This window comes from Ammospiza nelsoni, chromosome 1, assembly GCF_027579445.1.
Source record: "Ammospiza nelsoni isolate bAmmNel1 chromosome 1, bAmmNel1.pri, whole genome shotgun sequence".
NCBI lineage: Eukaryota > Metazoa > Chordata > Aves > Passeriformes > Passerellidae > Ammospiza > Ammospiza nelsoni.
The window spans coordinates 136,010,096-136,025,319 of NC_080633.1; the positions used below are offsets into that span (position 1 = coordinate 136,010,096).

A 15,224-nucleotide genomic window follows, 5' to 3' on the forward strand; every position below is an offset into this window, starting at 1 on the left:
GTAAGTGCTCCCAAGCAGAGTTCCCCAAAGATGTACCACTCCTTACTCTCCAGCACTTACTGGAATCTAGCATGGCTCCTACTGCTAACAAAGCTGGCTATTGCACACAGACATGTCAGATGCTGTGAAATGTACTGGCCCAGGCTCAACACCACTTGATAGGAGCTATGGTGTTCCCAGAACCAAGTCTGAACCAATATAATCTTGCTTGTGAATAAAGCATTCTAACCAAGAGCAAGACCGCCAGCTCTTCATGGAGTTCTATTCAGGCATATCTACATCCCTAGCATAGTTAAACCAAACTAAACCACAAGAAGATTAAAACAGTCAAATATCAGGGAAAGGTGTGAGGTAACTGCAGTTTTTGTGTGCACATCCCTTCACTGGGAAATTCAAAGGAAGAAGTGTGCTTCCTCATAACTACTACTTACCCAGTTGAGACTTTTCCTTCTAATGTTGAGAATGACATGGTTACAATTAGTAAGTCTTTCTAGCAATGTATGCTGAACACAGTGCTGACAAATATCAAGACTATATCACGTAGTGCCACTGTATGCAAGTAACACATTCAGGAAAAAAAATATTCTCAAAACATTGTAAGGATTCAGGAAAAAAAAAAATTGAGATAAATACCAACTTACGTCTGCATTTAAACATCAACAGCCAGAGCAAACTATGTAGGCAGCCAAGCTTAGTAAATATTTGCCTGCAATGTCTGTCTAATAAATAGTATCAAACAACCAAAAAATCTACTCACACTGTCAGCTGCTCATCCCATTTGGGATTTGAAGAACTACTTGATTTTGCTGTTTTCTTAATTTCTCCATCTGCGGTTAATTCCGTGTAGAAAGTTGTTCCAAACCAATTCTTTTTCCGTTTCAGTTTGGCACTAGAAACTAATAAAATACATTGCTTTATCTCCAACAGCATACGGTTGCCGAAAAACAGAAAATGTCCTGCCTACACACTGTATGAAATACTTTGCAAGGCAATGTTTTTCTTCACCTACAACACTTCTGCTGAACAGAAAGAAGTCAATGCAAAAATTACCATTTTATTTTATTAGTAGTTTTTATTTTCAAAAGCTGCTTTGTCAGATAGTTGAAACCAAGTGTCACATACTCTTTTCACCACACACTGGCAGGACTGGTTGTACAGACAGCACAATTATTTTAGGGCTAAACGCTGGAAATAACATAGGTTATTTTCTCATTGTTCTCCCTATTCTTCCCTTAACTGAAAAATGCCTAAGTATATCTGATGATGCGTCTGAGGGATAATGAGACAGACTATTTTTTAGTTATATTTTGTTATGAAAGTCGATGCAGTTCACGCCTATTTCAAAATGTCCCTGTATAGGAAAGCCTGTATAGAGAGCTTCATTTCTTTGCCTGTATTACTGCATGGTTGAATTTCTGGGTTTACACATCAGTTGGTAACAATTAAGAAAGCTACTCTTAGTTTTCATCTATTTAAACAGCTTTGCAGATGAACTCAAAGGTTTCAGGTAAATATTCAAAAATTAAGAAACACCACTGACCAAAGAAGCTACTTTCCCGTCCAAATCAGTGGTCAGTTCCTCTGTGCTCCTCAACATAAATCCTCTTCCATGCCCAGTTGAGGAAGTCACTATAAAAACCAACAGCAGCCCAATTGCCAAGATTTTAAATTCTATTTCAGGTAGATGGTGTCTTGAAAAGACCACAAGAATGGACTCTCAACTATATTTACCTGCTGGCTCTGCCTTCTCTCTAATTCCTCCCTTGCTTCAGTGTGGTTCTTGTTTACTCCACTTGCAAACTAAAACAAGGCTGAGTATCTTCAGACATTTGAAAATAATTCTTTCCCCTTCCTGTCCTTTATGGTACTTGCTAACTCAATGTGGAATTTTACTGAACTGAAAGGGAGACGTATTTCTGAATTGCAGTATTCTGAGACATAAACATTAGTCACTTAAAAGTTAGTGGGATGCAACCATCCAAGGTTCTAAAGGAATTAGCCATGGACTTTTACTTGTTTCAAATAAAAGGTGCAAACTTAACTTCCTCACATTTGAAAAGCCCAGCCTTAGAAATGCATCATGGGTTATAAAAGGCTTTCATCCAGCTGATGAAAGCTGGATTGTAGTAAACTGAAACTGCAATTCCACACACAAGTCATATTTTTTCATCTCAAATCATGATGTTTTTAAGCTTTGACAACCTCTACTTCTTCCACATTTTCCTCCAGAATTTACTTTCCAAAGGAAAATACAACATTTATTAAAACACAGTTATTTAATAATTATATTCAAGCTTCCTCCTAATTTCCCCTTCTTTTGTCTGATTACATGTTGTTAGTAATTTTTGAGTCCCAAAACATAAAAGGAGACCATGATCATCTTTTGGTTAGGACATCTTAAAAAAACTATGAATAAGTAATAATACCAGCAATACCTCCAAAAGAACAAGACAAGATCTCACCAAGAATATTTGAACAAATACTGATGGCAAAGCATGCCTACAACATGTTGTATCTGTCCAAACTCAAGTCACCACTCCATACAAATTCTTTGTCTGCAAAATGAGTCTATGATACTTGCTGCCTTTATAAAAGTGCTTTTTAAGTATAGTTCTTGAAATAATTATAGCTTCTACAGCAGCATAAACAAAACTGCACATAATTATGCAGTGTAGGTCAGCAATACTACAGTCCCACACTCCTCTGCCTCCTACTACTCAGAATGCCACTGGCATTCATTCCTGTGATCCTGCAATAAAGACTAGGTTTAGAGAACTAAACCTTCAGAAAACTAACCACAAATGTTGTAAAGACTCCTTCCCATTTGAGCCCTGACCCAGATTTCTTGGAGTCAAAAGCAGTCCCAATACCAGAAAAATACAAGACTATTTACATAAGGAGGAGCTTAGCACAAGAAAAAAAAAAAAAAAAACCAAAAAAACATTTCTGTAGACACAGATCTGAAATTAAGGGTCATTTGTGTAAGTCAGTTTACAGTTACATATATACATTCAATCTACAGGCAGCTCCATCTCTGCTATTAGTCATTGCCAGTTTTGATGATTCATCACATTATTGAGTAATGTGCTCCTTACATAAGGTTAATAATTTTTGAGGCTCCTCTCTTATCTAATTTCATAAAATATCCATTTGGGGGACTCTTCAACTCTTGCTCAGATAACCTGGCCATCTTTGGATCATCTAGCAAGATGCACCTTTCTTTAGATGCAGCCTTTATTAAGATGTGGTATCTTACTCATGTTTTTCCCAAGTTTTTTTCAGGATAGCTTTAATATATTCCTATTTTTACTTCCATTATTACTTCAGCATCCATTTTTACTTCAGCATTCCCAGATTTCTCAAAATCCCTGGAAAGCTCAAGTTAGTTATCAATGGTAAAATAATACTTATACACATAAATACACATATATATATTTATGGTAGGTGTATTTATGTACAGTATCTTACCTATGTGCTGGTAACATTTTTACTTTTAACTGTGGTAACACTGTCACTATTAGCTATTGCTTATTTAGATGCACTTTGCTTATCTTCAGACAACCAGGAAACCCCAGTCCTGTTCTGCCATCCCACAGACAGAGCAGCTCAGACTGACAACAATTGTCACATCATTGACCAGTCCTCGTCCATCAGTAGCAAAATGCATTCTTGGTCTGTTCAACAACTATTGAAAAAGTGTCCCCAGCACAATCAGAAAGTTCCAAGACTGTTTTCCAGAAATTTCCACGGATACTGGGATGGCTTATTTCTGCCTCAAACTATGAACACCAGCAGAGCAAAAGGAAAAAGAGAGACTTCACAGCAAATTGTAACTGGATAGAAGGAAACACATTCAAATTGACATGGCTTATCACAAGTAAAGCTGGTAATCTACAGACTTTGAGATACTGAAAAATGAGCAACCTGATCCAACTTCAAAGGTAGCCCTGCCTTCATCAGAAGATCAGACTAGGGAATCACCAAAGGCCCTTTCCAACCTAAGTTATTCCATATGTCTGTTAAGTCTAACCAGTGGCCCTAAGGATATTATATTCAACAAATATTTACCTGATATTTAATGAAAGAACTTAATCTTCTGAAGGGCTAGCAAATTCTGTGATCTCCTCCAGTTCTCCACCTTCACTAAAACATTGTACCTATTTTCAGCTTGGGGTTCACTACAACCACCTTTTTCCTAGAATTTCAGTAATCTGTGTTCCCTCTTCAGAATACAAGTCATTAACCACTTGTTCCCAAGCAAAATTTCTTGCAATTGTTCTGTACTGTTGTACAAAATACCTTTTTTTTATTTTGAAGATTTATTAAACTCTATCATGCAACTCACTGTATAATCTCTATTTAGCCTCAAATCACCTACATATATTATAGTCACATTATTAACTGTAACATTCATATAATTAATTAAGATATTAACTAGCTCATTTTTACACTCACTTCCAGGAATGCTTTTGTAGAATACATATGTTTTCCTGTAAAAATCTCTATGACACAAATCACTACTTGCCTGTTACTTGCATCTGTAATCTTCCATTACAGTTGTGACTTGTATCAGATCTTGGTGAGGCTGTGGCCATGTCAGAGGTTTAGGCTTCAGCCTAAAAAAAGCAAACAAGATCGCTTATTAAAAAGTACTTATCTCTGCATATCAGCTACAGCTATTAAATAAAAATAAAATGTTCAACTAATCAAGAAGTTACCAAGTATTATTTAGGTACAGCAGAACACATTATTTCATAACAGCAGCTAAAAAAAGCAATCACTTTGGAAATTTGTCCCACGTTACACCTAAGGATGCCAAGACACTTCAGTAACATATATATTTACATAGCTTAGAACAACTGTGTAAGGCAAGAATAGAAATTCAGCTGTGATACATCAATAATTCTCTCTCTAGAAAACATACTTATGGTCTGATTTCAGATAAGCTGAGCACCAACAATTTCAAAAGAACAAAACGTTTGAAATGTTTACATGCTCGAAAATCATGCTGTCACCAGAACAACACACTCAGTAATGACAGCAATTCAGACAAACGTTTGCATTCTATCCCTAGATTTGCCACCAGCTTCCTGCCCCACTGCAAATCACTGTGGGTGATTTGTCCACCCACAAATCACTTCCCTCATCTATTGAGACAGGAAGCGCTTCACAAGGACACCCAGCTCACCACTCAGCAACTAAAACTGAGTGTGTCAGATCCCAGCTGGGGCATCCCAGCACATACCCTGCAAACAGCATCACTCCTGTCCTCCTGAGCTACTACACCTGAAACACAGCCAGGAGTAAAACATTCTGTTTCTATCAGACAACTACTCTTCACACAAAAAGAATATATAAGTGTAAAATAGATTTTCTCTGATCTGGATGAACTTCCACATATTTGCTTTGGTGAATACAACTGGTTTCAATTAACAATATGGGAAGAGCTGTCACCAAACCTTTTTGATCATGCACTTCTAGAAGTATGAAAACTTTGAGTACATTCCCCCAGTACATGTGTAGTTAGTTCTACATTAAATGTATGTACCATTTTACTAATACACCCTGTATATATTACAATGTACAAAACCAGAAATTTAAAAGGATGAAATGAAGATGAAATAAACAGTATTTTTAAATATTTTAATGGTAAAAAACCATTATGCTCTTACCAAAAAAAGTGGGGTTTTTTTTGTAAGACCCATGTGATTGAATATTCTTCAGCATTTTTTAAAATGCTGACTTAGCACTTTGTAATACAGTGATTTGAAGGCCTAGTTTCAAATTCAGTTTATTGGCTGTCATAGCTGGAAAACATATTTTACAGAGATATGTACATCCAAATCAAAGTGCATCACTGGCTACACTTTGTAAATCATGACACTCATTTTGCATCTTCATCCACTAATTATGCAAAGGTTTTTCTTGAAATATGGCCATAATTTTCCATCTTCCCTGATATCAATCACTTGTTATTGTAAACCAATGGAAGGCACATTTTTATACTTCTATAAAAAAATTCAGATTCTGAAACTCTTAACTGGGAGGACTTTTAAGCAGATAAGGAAATTCTGCTTCCAAGTTTAAGTCTACAAATACAGAAGGTTTTACAGATGACACATCTTTTCTGGCAACAAAAATCACACTAGGAAACATTTCAAAACATCCATTTTCAAAATACTTTCTCAATAGCATCAGTTTATTTCAAAAAACAATAGGTTTCTCACTTGTTAAAATTCCATCTTGACCTTCAAGTGAAGTATCTTAATTGTCTTTTTTTTTTTTTTAAATAACTGATAGTCAGCATACTGCTAACTGTTATCACAAAACAGGTCAGGAAATTCGTAACACTTGTTTTTTTCTGTGAGATAAAACATGTAATTAATCTTCAAGTTTTACAACTCTTCTAAGCACTTTGCCATGATAACTAGTGATCCTCTGCACAGTACACAAGATCTTCCTGGTCACACCCAGTGTCATTACAGATTATGTTGGATACTGAACTACTTAAAGGTTTTGTTTTCATACAATGAACCACAATAATGACATCCTGCAGCCCTTTGTGCACTTAGGGCTCCAACTTTCTTGTTGCTTGCCTATGCATGTTGCAGTGAATGAATTCTGCAAGTTGTGCCCAACCTGTAACCTTAGCCAAGAACCTTTTTTACTTTGGTCAAATCAGCCACTCCATCTGTGGTTACTTTTGTAAAAAAATGTGGTTATTTAAGAAGACACTGTTTAGAATTTATGCTTAAGAATGTCTCTTGTCTGGTACATCTTTCCCTAATGACTTAGTTCTTTGTGAATTTCATTATGGACCCAGAATCTAGCAATCACCATAAGTCGAGCCACACCACAAACACCTATACTTTTATCCAAGTGTCAGTAGAGCAAGCCTCTCCCACTGTGTAATTTTTTCTGATATTTGTTTCTTCAGAACTTTGGCAACGTTTTCCAGACATCTTCCAACAGTATCTGCTGACAAAAGAATGTGTTTTAGTTTGTCACCACATTGTTTACCATGTATTATTTCAGACATTTATAGTACCACAGGAAGAGGAAATGCTTCCCCAACAGAATCTGTGTCTTCTGCTACTGAGAAATCTCAAAAGAGGCTTCTAATGACCTGTCACTAAGTTTAGTGAAATCTTGTAAAATCTTGGATTGAGTTCATCATGACTTCAACATTGCTGAAAAAACCTGCAGATGCTTGTACGCTTGTCTTCATGTTTTGGGTGCTTAGCTTTTAAATGCCTTGCTAATTGTGATGGCTTCATACTATCATCAGCTGATACCTCAAGAAACAATGTTCATCATTTCCAATAGCGGATGTACATCCGTATTTGAAATACCATTCTTGATAAACCAAATTGTTTTGGCTGACTTCTTGTCACCTCTAATAGCCAATGGTTTTATCTCTTAATACACCTGACCAAGAGCTCAAGCTAGAAGTAGAAGAAGCATCAGCTCTGCCATGTTCTTATTATTCATATTATTAGTATTATCTTCAATCCGTGGTCTCTTTGCAGGATTTTTTTTTAAGCTACTTGCCTATTTTGTGAGGGTTTGCTTGTAAAAACTTTGTAAAAACTAAATATTATAATCCACAAATCCTCCTAACTGGGCCCAAGTAAACTGCCTCCATCACAATACACTGGAAGTGAATGAACAAATGAAGGTGTTACTGTGACCCCATCATACTGTGCAATACTAAATCTGTCTTCAGGACACCTCATGAACTAAACGTGACACAGACCATGCAACATACAGACCTACAGAGGGTGCCAGTATCAATATTAAATAAAGCTTAATTTCTTTCTTATTTTTCAGTTAAAATATAAGTCCTAGATTTTCTTCACACATTCCACTGGATGGTCTTCTACACCTCACTTTGGAGGCTACTGATATGGAAATCATAAAAGCAACACATGCAAACAACTCAAATAAATTCAAATTCTTCCCAAGAAACCAAGATCTGCAATCTAGTTCTAAACACACATTAAAAAACTAGTTTAGGCATACCTCTGTAATTGACAAATTATGATTATTTCTTTCCTTCAACTGTTTAACCTATGTAGATCTAAAATGCTGGGGTGGGGGGTTGGTTTTCATTTGGTTGGTTGGATGATTTTTGTCCTTTTTTTAACTTTACACCAAGGATGTGCGAAACAAAATAAATACAGAAATAAATAAATAGTGTCAGAATTCTCGAGTAGACAGTTCATTGTATAATCTCCTCAAACTTCATGTGCTGATTTATCTGCAATACCACTTGCCTAAACCTGAGTTTCTGGCTCTGCAAGCTACTAAGCTGCTAACTCCATTTGGCAAACACGTTTGTCAATCTTCTGATAACAGGGAAGCAAGAATTCACTACACTTAGCTTTGCATCATTCCTCTTGAAAGAAAAAATGACCACGATACCTGGGAGAAATTATTGCACTGTGAGGGAGATCTCAATAGCTGATGGAAATGAAACAAAGTTAGGCTTGTGGTCGTCTGAGGGGCATGACTGCAACCCACAACAACAGTCCCCCAATGTTCTGCTCTGACCCTGCTGAATTAACATCCTTCTATAACAGAAATCTATTTTATATTCTTGCCAATAAGGTACACTTAGGTGCATTTACACCTAAGCAATTATTATAGTTCCACATTTTCGCTATGCTGTAAACTAAATACTGACATGCATGTCAAATACCATTTAGGAAAACACACTAAAATATAGGAAAGTTTTTTTAAAAGCATTTAAACTTTTAAAAATAAACATAGATTTTTAACAACAATACATAAAGTTTTGTGTCATGGTTTATATTGAAAAGGGCTTTACTGAACAGAGCAATTTAGTTGAACTGACTGATTCTGTTTTCATCATGTTCCAAAGATTCTAACAGTTTCCATCAGGTTCCAAAGATTCTAACAGCTGCAGCCCACTCATCCTTTCCTAACTGATTAGAAATCAAGAACGGGCTGGGAACTAAGAGAAAGGAAACATTTAATTTATTTAAGGCTTTAGTCATCAGTTATTTTCATCACTAACTCAGTTACTGACATTTTTAAATTAACAGGTTATTGCCTAATCAGCTCAGATGAAGGTTGATTCTTTCAGGATACAGCCTGCTCACATGACAATGTTTGTCATTTTCATTCAAGATCCAAAAAGCCACTCTAATGTTAATATTTAAAAAAAAAAAAAAAGTCTTCACTGCCTGATGCACACTGGGTCATACTAATTTCCAAACATGTTTTTACTCCAGGTAAACAAAGCCTTCAAGAAGGAAAGTCAGCCAAACTAGATTGTACAAGATTAATTATTTTATCCAGAGCTTTGAACATCTATTAGTCCCTAAAGGCTGGTCTGAACATATGACAAATGCTGCTGCACAGTTAAAAAAGAGAAGCATAATCCAAAACTTGGCCCTTCAACCTTTGACAGAATAGTTACTGGTGCAGACACGGCAGGGAGCAGAGGTGAGGTGAGACAGCAGACAAGAACTCTGTCACAGGAACTGTTTGCAGTGCTGACAAAAACAGTATTACCGACATTTGTAAGGTACTAGTATGGATTGTCATACTCAAGTAAAAGACATGAAAAGCTCTCCTGGGATAACAGGCCATGAAAGAGCAGTCCAAAATTAACAAAGACTGGAAGTAAAGAGTGTTGATATAAATGTTCCCAAAAATCTTGGGCTTCTAGGGAGCAAGGCTGCTGCAGAGATACCACGCACATATTGAATGAAACTAAGCAGGGACAATAAAGAAGTCCCATAAGTAGAAGAACTGACAGACTTACATGAAGATGGGACTACCATCATTTTTTTACTTTACTAGAGGAAAAACCTTTTTTAACCTGAGGAAGATTTCTGGAAGTTCTAGTAGGGATTCTTCCAATACTGAAAATCTGAAAGTTTCAAGGACTAGCAACCTGCCGTCTTGATGAGCCAGAAGAAATTATATCTGCACGGCCAAAAATAAACAAAATTTCAACTAAACACATTGTCTGATCTGCAGAAATGCATGGGATGCCAATTAAACCAAGCAAAGTGAAAATACTCCATTAGGAGGACTGAGCAGTTTTCACATTCAGGGTAATGTCAAAAGCAAAATACCTGTATTTTCTTGATCTAATTTACAAAAAAGGCTCCATTAGAAAGAAAAACAGACAGTGAAGAAACACTGAAAGATGAGGATTTTTAACTAAACAATTTCAAAAGTCAGAATTCAAATAATGCAAGTCCTTACCACTAATGGAAAAGGGAACACTATGGCATAGGGGCAAGATTTACGGTTTTCTTGCATCATGGACAAATTTTTTTTTCCTCATGCTTAAATCCCTTTTTCTTGTCTCTCAAAATAAATGCCCAGTTTGGCTCTTGAATATGTCAATTAAGGGTTAAAATCTTTGAGGTTATCTTTACATAATCTTAAAAAGAGGATTACATACAGCAATGTAAGTCACCATCTTTGTAGTTATAATCTTCCTGAAAATGAGGGGATTAATTCTGACATGGCTACAATCACCACACATTCCCAAATATGAACTTGCTACACCTCTTTATTCAAAGTCTAGGTTAAACTTCATTGATCTGAAGGATGTGAAGCTTTACTTTTCAGAACTGTTCATCAATACATACAAATACCACTCCCAGCCTCAAACTTCCAGGACAACAAAAATTCACTGAGACTCTGGAGAACCCCACGAAGACCACAGTGATCACAACCCTTCTTTCTAAACCACCCTCCTCATACATAACTGTTACATCAACTGGAAGAGTACAATCTAGTTATTAACTTCTACAGCTGATACTTTGATATTACTTCAGTTGTCATATGTTATTTTGGGTAACTACAGATTGATTAGGACAAAAGAAGACACAAGCAAAACCATTCCATGGACAACATAGAAGTCTATTAAAAAATGAAAGGATCTCCTTATTCATATGAATATCTCCTAATTCATATGAATCAACAGTTTCACGGAAGTCAGTCTCCTTAACAATAACAACATTTATAAAATTTACACTTCTGTGAACAATACTCTCCAAATCTCAAAATGCTATTAAAACATCAGAAATCAAAGGGAACAACTACAGTGAATATTTCATTTATTTATTTTTCAGTCAGTAGAATAATTACTTATTCATAGAATTTAAGCAGGCACATTTTAAATTGCATTACTCATTTGAAAATGATTGCATCTAGTGCAGGTATTTCTTGTAAAGCTGAAAGTTAAGAAGTATCATTGGAGCAGCAAACACACATTTATAAATTGCCTGATGATGTGAACCAGTAATTGAGGAGATATTTAATGAAGAATCAAGGCACTCAGATGTAAAAGAGCACACTCACCAAGAGAGAAAACTACTTTCTTACTCATATGACACCACAAGAATCAAGCGAGGAATAAGAAAAAAAAGTACCAAGATAGCATGGTCCAATTACCTGTGATATCACTTCATAACATATGAAAAATCCCATCACTGAAATCAGTTAAATTTTTTTCTACTTTAATTCATTAATATAAACAATTAATGCTAAAGGTTACAGAAGTGAACAGTGATTTTGAAGGCTGTAGGTGCCAGAATCTCTGTACTGTAGCTCTTCTGAGTGTGAAGTATGGGAAGGAAAGATTCTAGGGAAGCTCTGCCCATGGTGGAGCATGCAGGGTGACACAGCAACCCTGTGTGAGCATCTTTCAGGAAAAGACATCTGTTCCACTTTGTTGGGTAGCACAGAAAATCATCCACACTTCTAGTCCTGCCTCCAGGCCCTCTTCTTCCACCAAAGAAACAAGGCTAGGTGAGGGAAGGGAGTTACCAGGCTGATGAAAATCAGCAAGTATAGGATCAGAAGCAAGTTTATTGATGTAAAAATAAGAAGGAAAAAAAAGAGAAAAAATGCCTTTTCTTAAGTCAGATGCAAATAAGTTTCTTAATCAATCTCTTTCCATTAAGGCTTTGAAAATCCAGAATTTTTATTCAACACAGTTCTGATTGAAAAGTCCATTTCACTATTTATCAATGTTTAAAATGCTGATGGTTTTGTCACAGCTAATTGAACACATGTCTAATTAACTGGTTTTTTTTTAAAAAGAACCAAAACTGTATTACTTCCAGAGAGAACCAGTAACTCTATTATCATTTTAAAAATTAAGGATTTCTCCCTTTGCCATCAGGAAACGTTCACCTCAGTAATTTGAGATGCACAAACAGAAGCCAGACCTGAAACAGATCTGGAGAAATATCTGTAGACCCAAAAACACGTTGGCCTTTCTTACACTGAGCAGGACAGTAAAGTTACTTCTACAATTCTTCTTGCCCTCTGCAACATTTACAAAAAAAAAAAAGACTTGGCATTCCCTATATGGATATTTCTGATCATCAAAAGTTAAAATTACAGTAATAATTACACACAGGCAAATAGAGAACTTAAAGTTTTCTTTCCTCGAATGCCACAAACCTTACCACAAACCAAATGCCACTTTAAGAGCAATGGAAATACTTATCACAAACACCAGCAGGGCCTTCTGAGAACCACTGAACATTTGCTTCATGTTGAATACAAAACTAATTTGTTCTTCACAAAAATTTCATCTCTCCTCCATTTGAGATGTTCTCCTTCTCTACAATTTACTATTTCAGGCCAATTTAGAAAGTCTGCAGTTCCACTCTCTTTTCTAACAGATGTATGTTAAACAGGAATATACAGTAAAGCCCAATACAAATTTTGGTTTAGTTGCAATGGACTAGGGATACAGACAAGACATCATGTAGGCCAAGGTATTAGCTTTAATTAATCAGCAATTAATTGGTGTATGAGGGAAGGCAGGGGAAGAAAAAACAACCATACTCCTGTGAAACAACCTTACTCCTATAGCTTCCAGTAAAAAGCTATATTCATGGATATCTTATACACTTAATGAAAATATTTGCTGGTTTGATTCCTTTCAAAAGAATGCCAGAATTTAAAATACTCATAAAGCTGGCAAAATGGTACCTTGACATGCCTCAGCCACTTACAGGAACTCTTTGACATATGCACTCTGTTGCACTCCTGTTAAGGAGCCAAAATTGTTTGAACACAAGAACAAACTTAAAGAAAAAGAAAATATTTCCTAGCTATGCTATTGTTTTAATTATTTCACATTACACATCTTTCTAGCTGGCAAAGACTTTAACAAGGGTATATAAAGCTCTAAATGAACATATTGTAATAGTTAAGCAGGCACTAAGTCACACTTAAAATTACTAGAAGTTGCAAAAACATTGAAGAGATTTTTTTTCAATGTCAAATAAAAGCCTTGACAAGCTTCAGTTAATTGAAATTAAGTAAATGAATTGAACAAGAACTATGGAGTAATGAAGCACCATTAAGCAGCAGGTGGGTTTTTTGTCATTCTTACAGATACACTGAAAGAAATGGTTCAGAGGCAAAGCCCAGTAAACAGTGCTTCCATGTGTGACTCCTGCTAGACATATGAGAGAAAAACAAAGTCCAAGTTACACAAACAGCTCTAACCTTTGATTTTTAATCTGGATGCCTTACCCTGAATGTCTGAAATTCTTTCAATTTAACTTAGTAGATCTGTTTATATGACACTGGGGTATTACTTTTTTTTTCTTCACAGACTAAACCACGTTCCACATCTTCTGGTATTCTGTTTTTGCCCCAAGCAGCCAATTCCCATACCTTTTTATCTGCATGAATTTAAACACTTCCTGTTTTTTGAACCTCTTATTTTTTTGTTGTTGTCACCTTTGCTACCTTTAAATTTCAGTCCTATGTATATTTTTCTTTGCATTTTATACCTATATAATCTAAAATTTTTCTGGGAGATATTTTAATTATTCCACACAAAAGTACACATGAAATCCATATGTTACAAATAAAAAATATTTCAGAATGCAACAAAGTAGCATGCATGCTTACCATCAGGTTTTCTACCTATGTCTTAAAATTATGCATGAAACTGAAGAACCTGAAACATTACAAGTCCCAACTTATTTGACAGTATGCTCAATGAAGGAAAGATTATTAACTTTCAGAATCCTTGTGAAAACAACTTAAGCAATAGTTCTACACTCAAACTGAATGCAAAAGATGGTACAAAATGTATTCAGAATCATAAAGCATAGATAAGTTTAATAATTACCCAGTAAATTTGTAAGATGCTGTGAGTAGTACTGAACAGCCTCCTCACCTATGAGATACCATTTGTAAAACAGTAGCATGTGTCATTGTTTAACAGCTTAGAAGACACTAGAAATGGAAATCAGTTTTTCCCTGATCATTTAAAATAATGCTAAGAGCAGTGATTTTACTTCTCAGACAATGGAAATACACAGTGACAGAACTTCTAGGACAGGATTGTAGCAAAGATTGTAGTAAAGTTTGTTGAGCAACAAATTATTTTCTGTGGTACCTACTGCTAAACTTGAGTCAGAGGAATACTGAGGGACTGAAATGTAGGTCTCTACCTTAAAAAAAAATCTAGGATAGTTTATAAAAATGCAAAGCTAACAACTTGAAACTACTTAATAGAATAGTTAGCTACTTATCAAGATCATAAGATTCCTTCAGATCCCTTTAGTACTTACTCCAATTCCTTAGGTACTGATGAGTTTAAAATACATATGCTAAAAAAAATAACTATTTCATCAGGCACATAAATATCACCTATACAAACAGATCTGGAAAACCTGAAAGGACAGTAAAATGTACTATTCAAAACATTTGTAACTGTAGGACATATTCTATGCTAATGGTGAATATTGGAAACTTTTTTTTTTTAAGTAGAGGTGCTCCAGTGCCTCAATCATCTTGATGGCCTTTAATTAAACTCTCTCCAGCCCATCCATGTCTCCTTTGTACTGAGTAGCCCAGTACTGGGCACAGCGCTCCAGATGTTGCCCCATCACCAGTGCTGAATAAAAAGCAAGGACCACCTCCCTCAACCAGACTGAGATCCTTTGTCTAATGCAGCCCAGGAACCAGTCACCCTCTGTCCCTATGGCATATTGCTGCATCATGTTCAACCTCATGCCCACCAGGACCCCCAGGTATCTTCTGCCAAGAGAATGTTTTGCTTCTCCAGTCAAAACACAAACATACTACCAAAACCATCTTCAACTTACAATGTCCCTCACTCCTTTATCTAAGAACAGTTTACAAGTATTACCCTAAAAAAATGAGAATTACTTGAGGCTGAGAGATCTGGAAAAGGA

General features: G+C 35.9%; 1 protein-coding gene across 8 annotated transcripts in view; it reads right to left on the bottom strand.

The window, feature by feature from the left end:
• The window catches only part of WWP1 (WW domain containing E3 ubiquitin protein ligase 1), a 58,907-nt gene that overhangs the window by 31,481 nt on the left and 12,202 nt on the right, over positions 1 to 15,224 (bottom strand). For 6 of the 8 annotated variants that reach the window (XM_059486087.1, XM_059486077.1, XM_059486045.1 and 3 more), the window contains exons 2-3: positions 4,526 to 4,616; positions 758 to 896 (exon numbers count right to left, since the gene is read on the bottom strand). In XM_059486087.1, coding sequence (XP_059342070.1) covers positions 758 to 896; positions 4,526 to 4,595 — 209 coding nt within the window. In that variant the 5' untranslated portion in view covers positions 4,596 to 4,616. Of the gene's footprint in view, positions 1 to 757; positions 897 to 4,525; positions 4,617 to 15,224 lie in introns of those variants that run through there. The other 2 variants (XM_059486101.1, XM_059486094.1) reach the window with 2 other exon arrangements.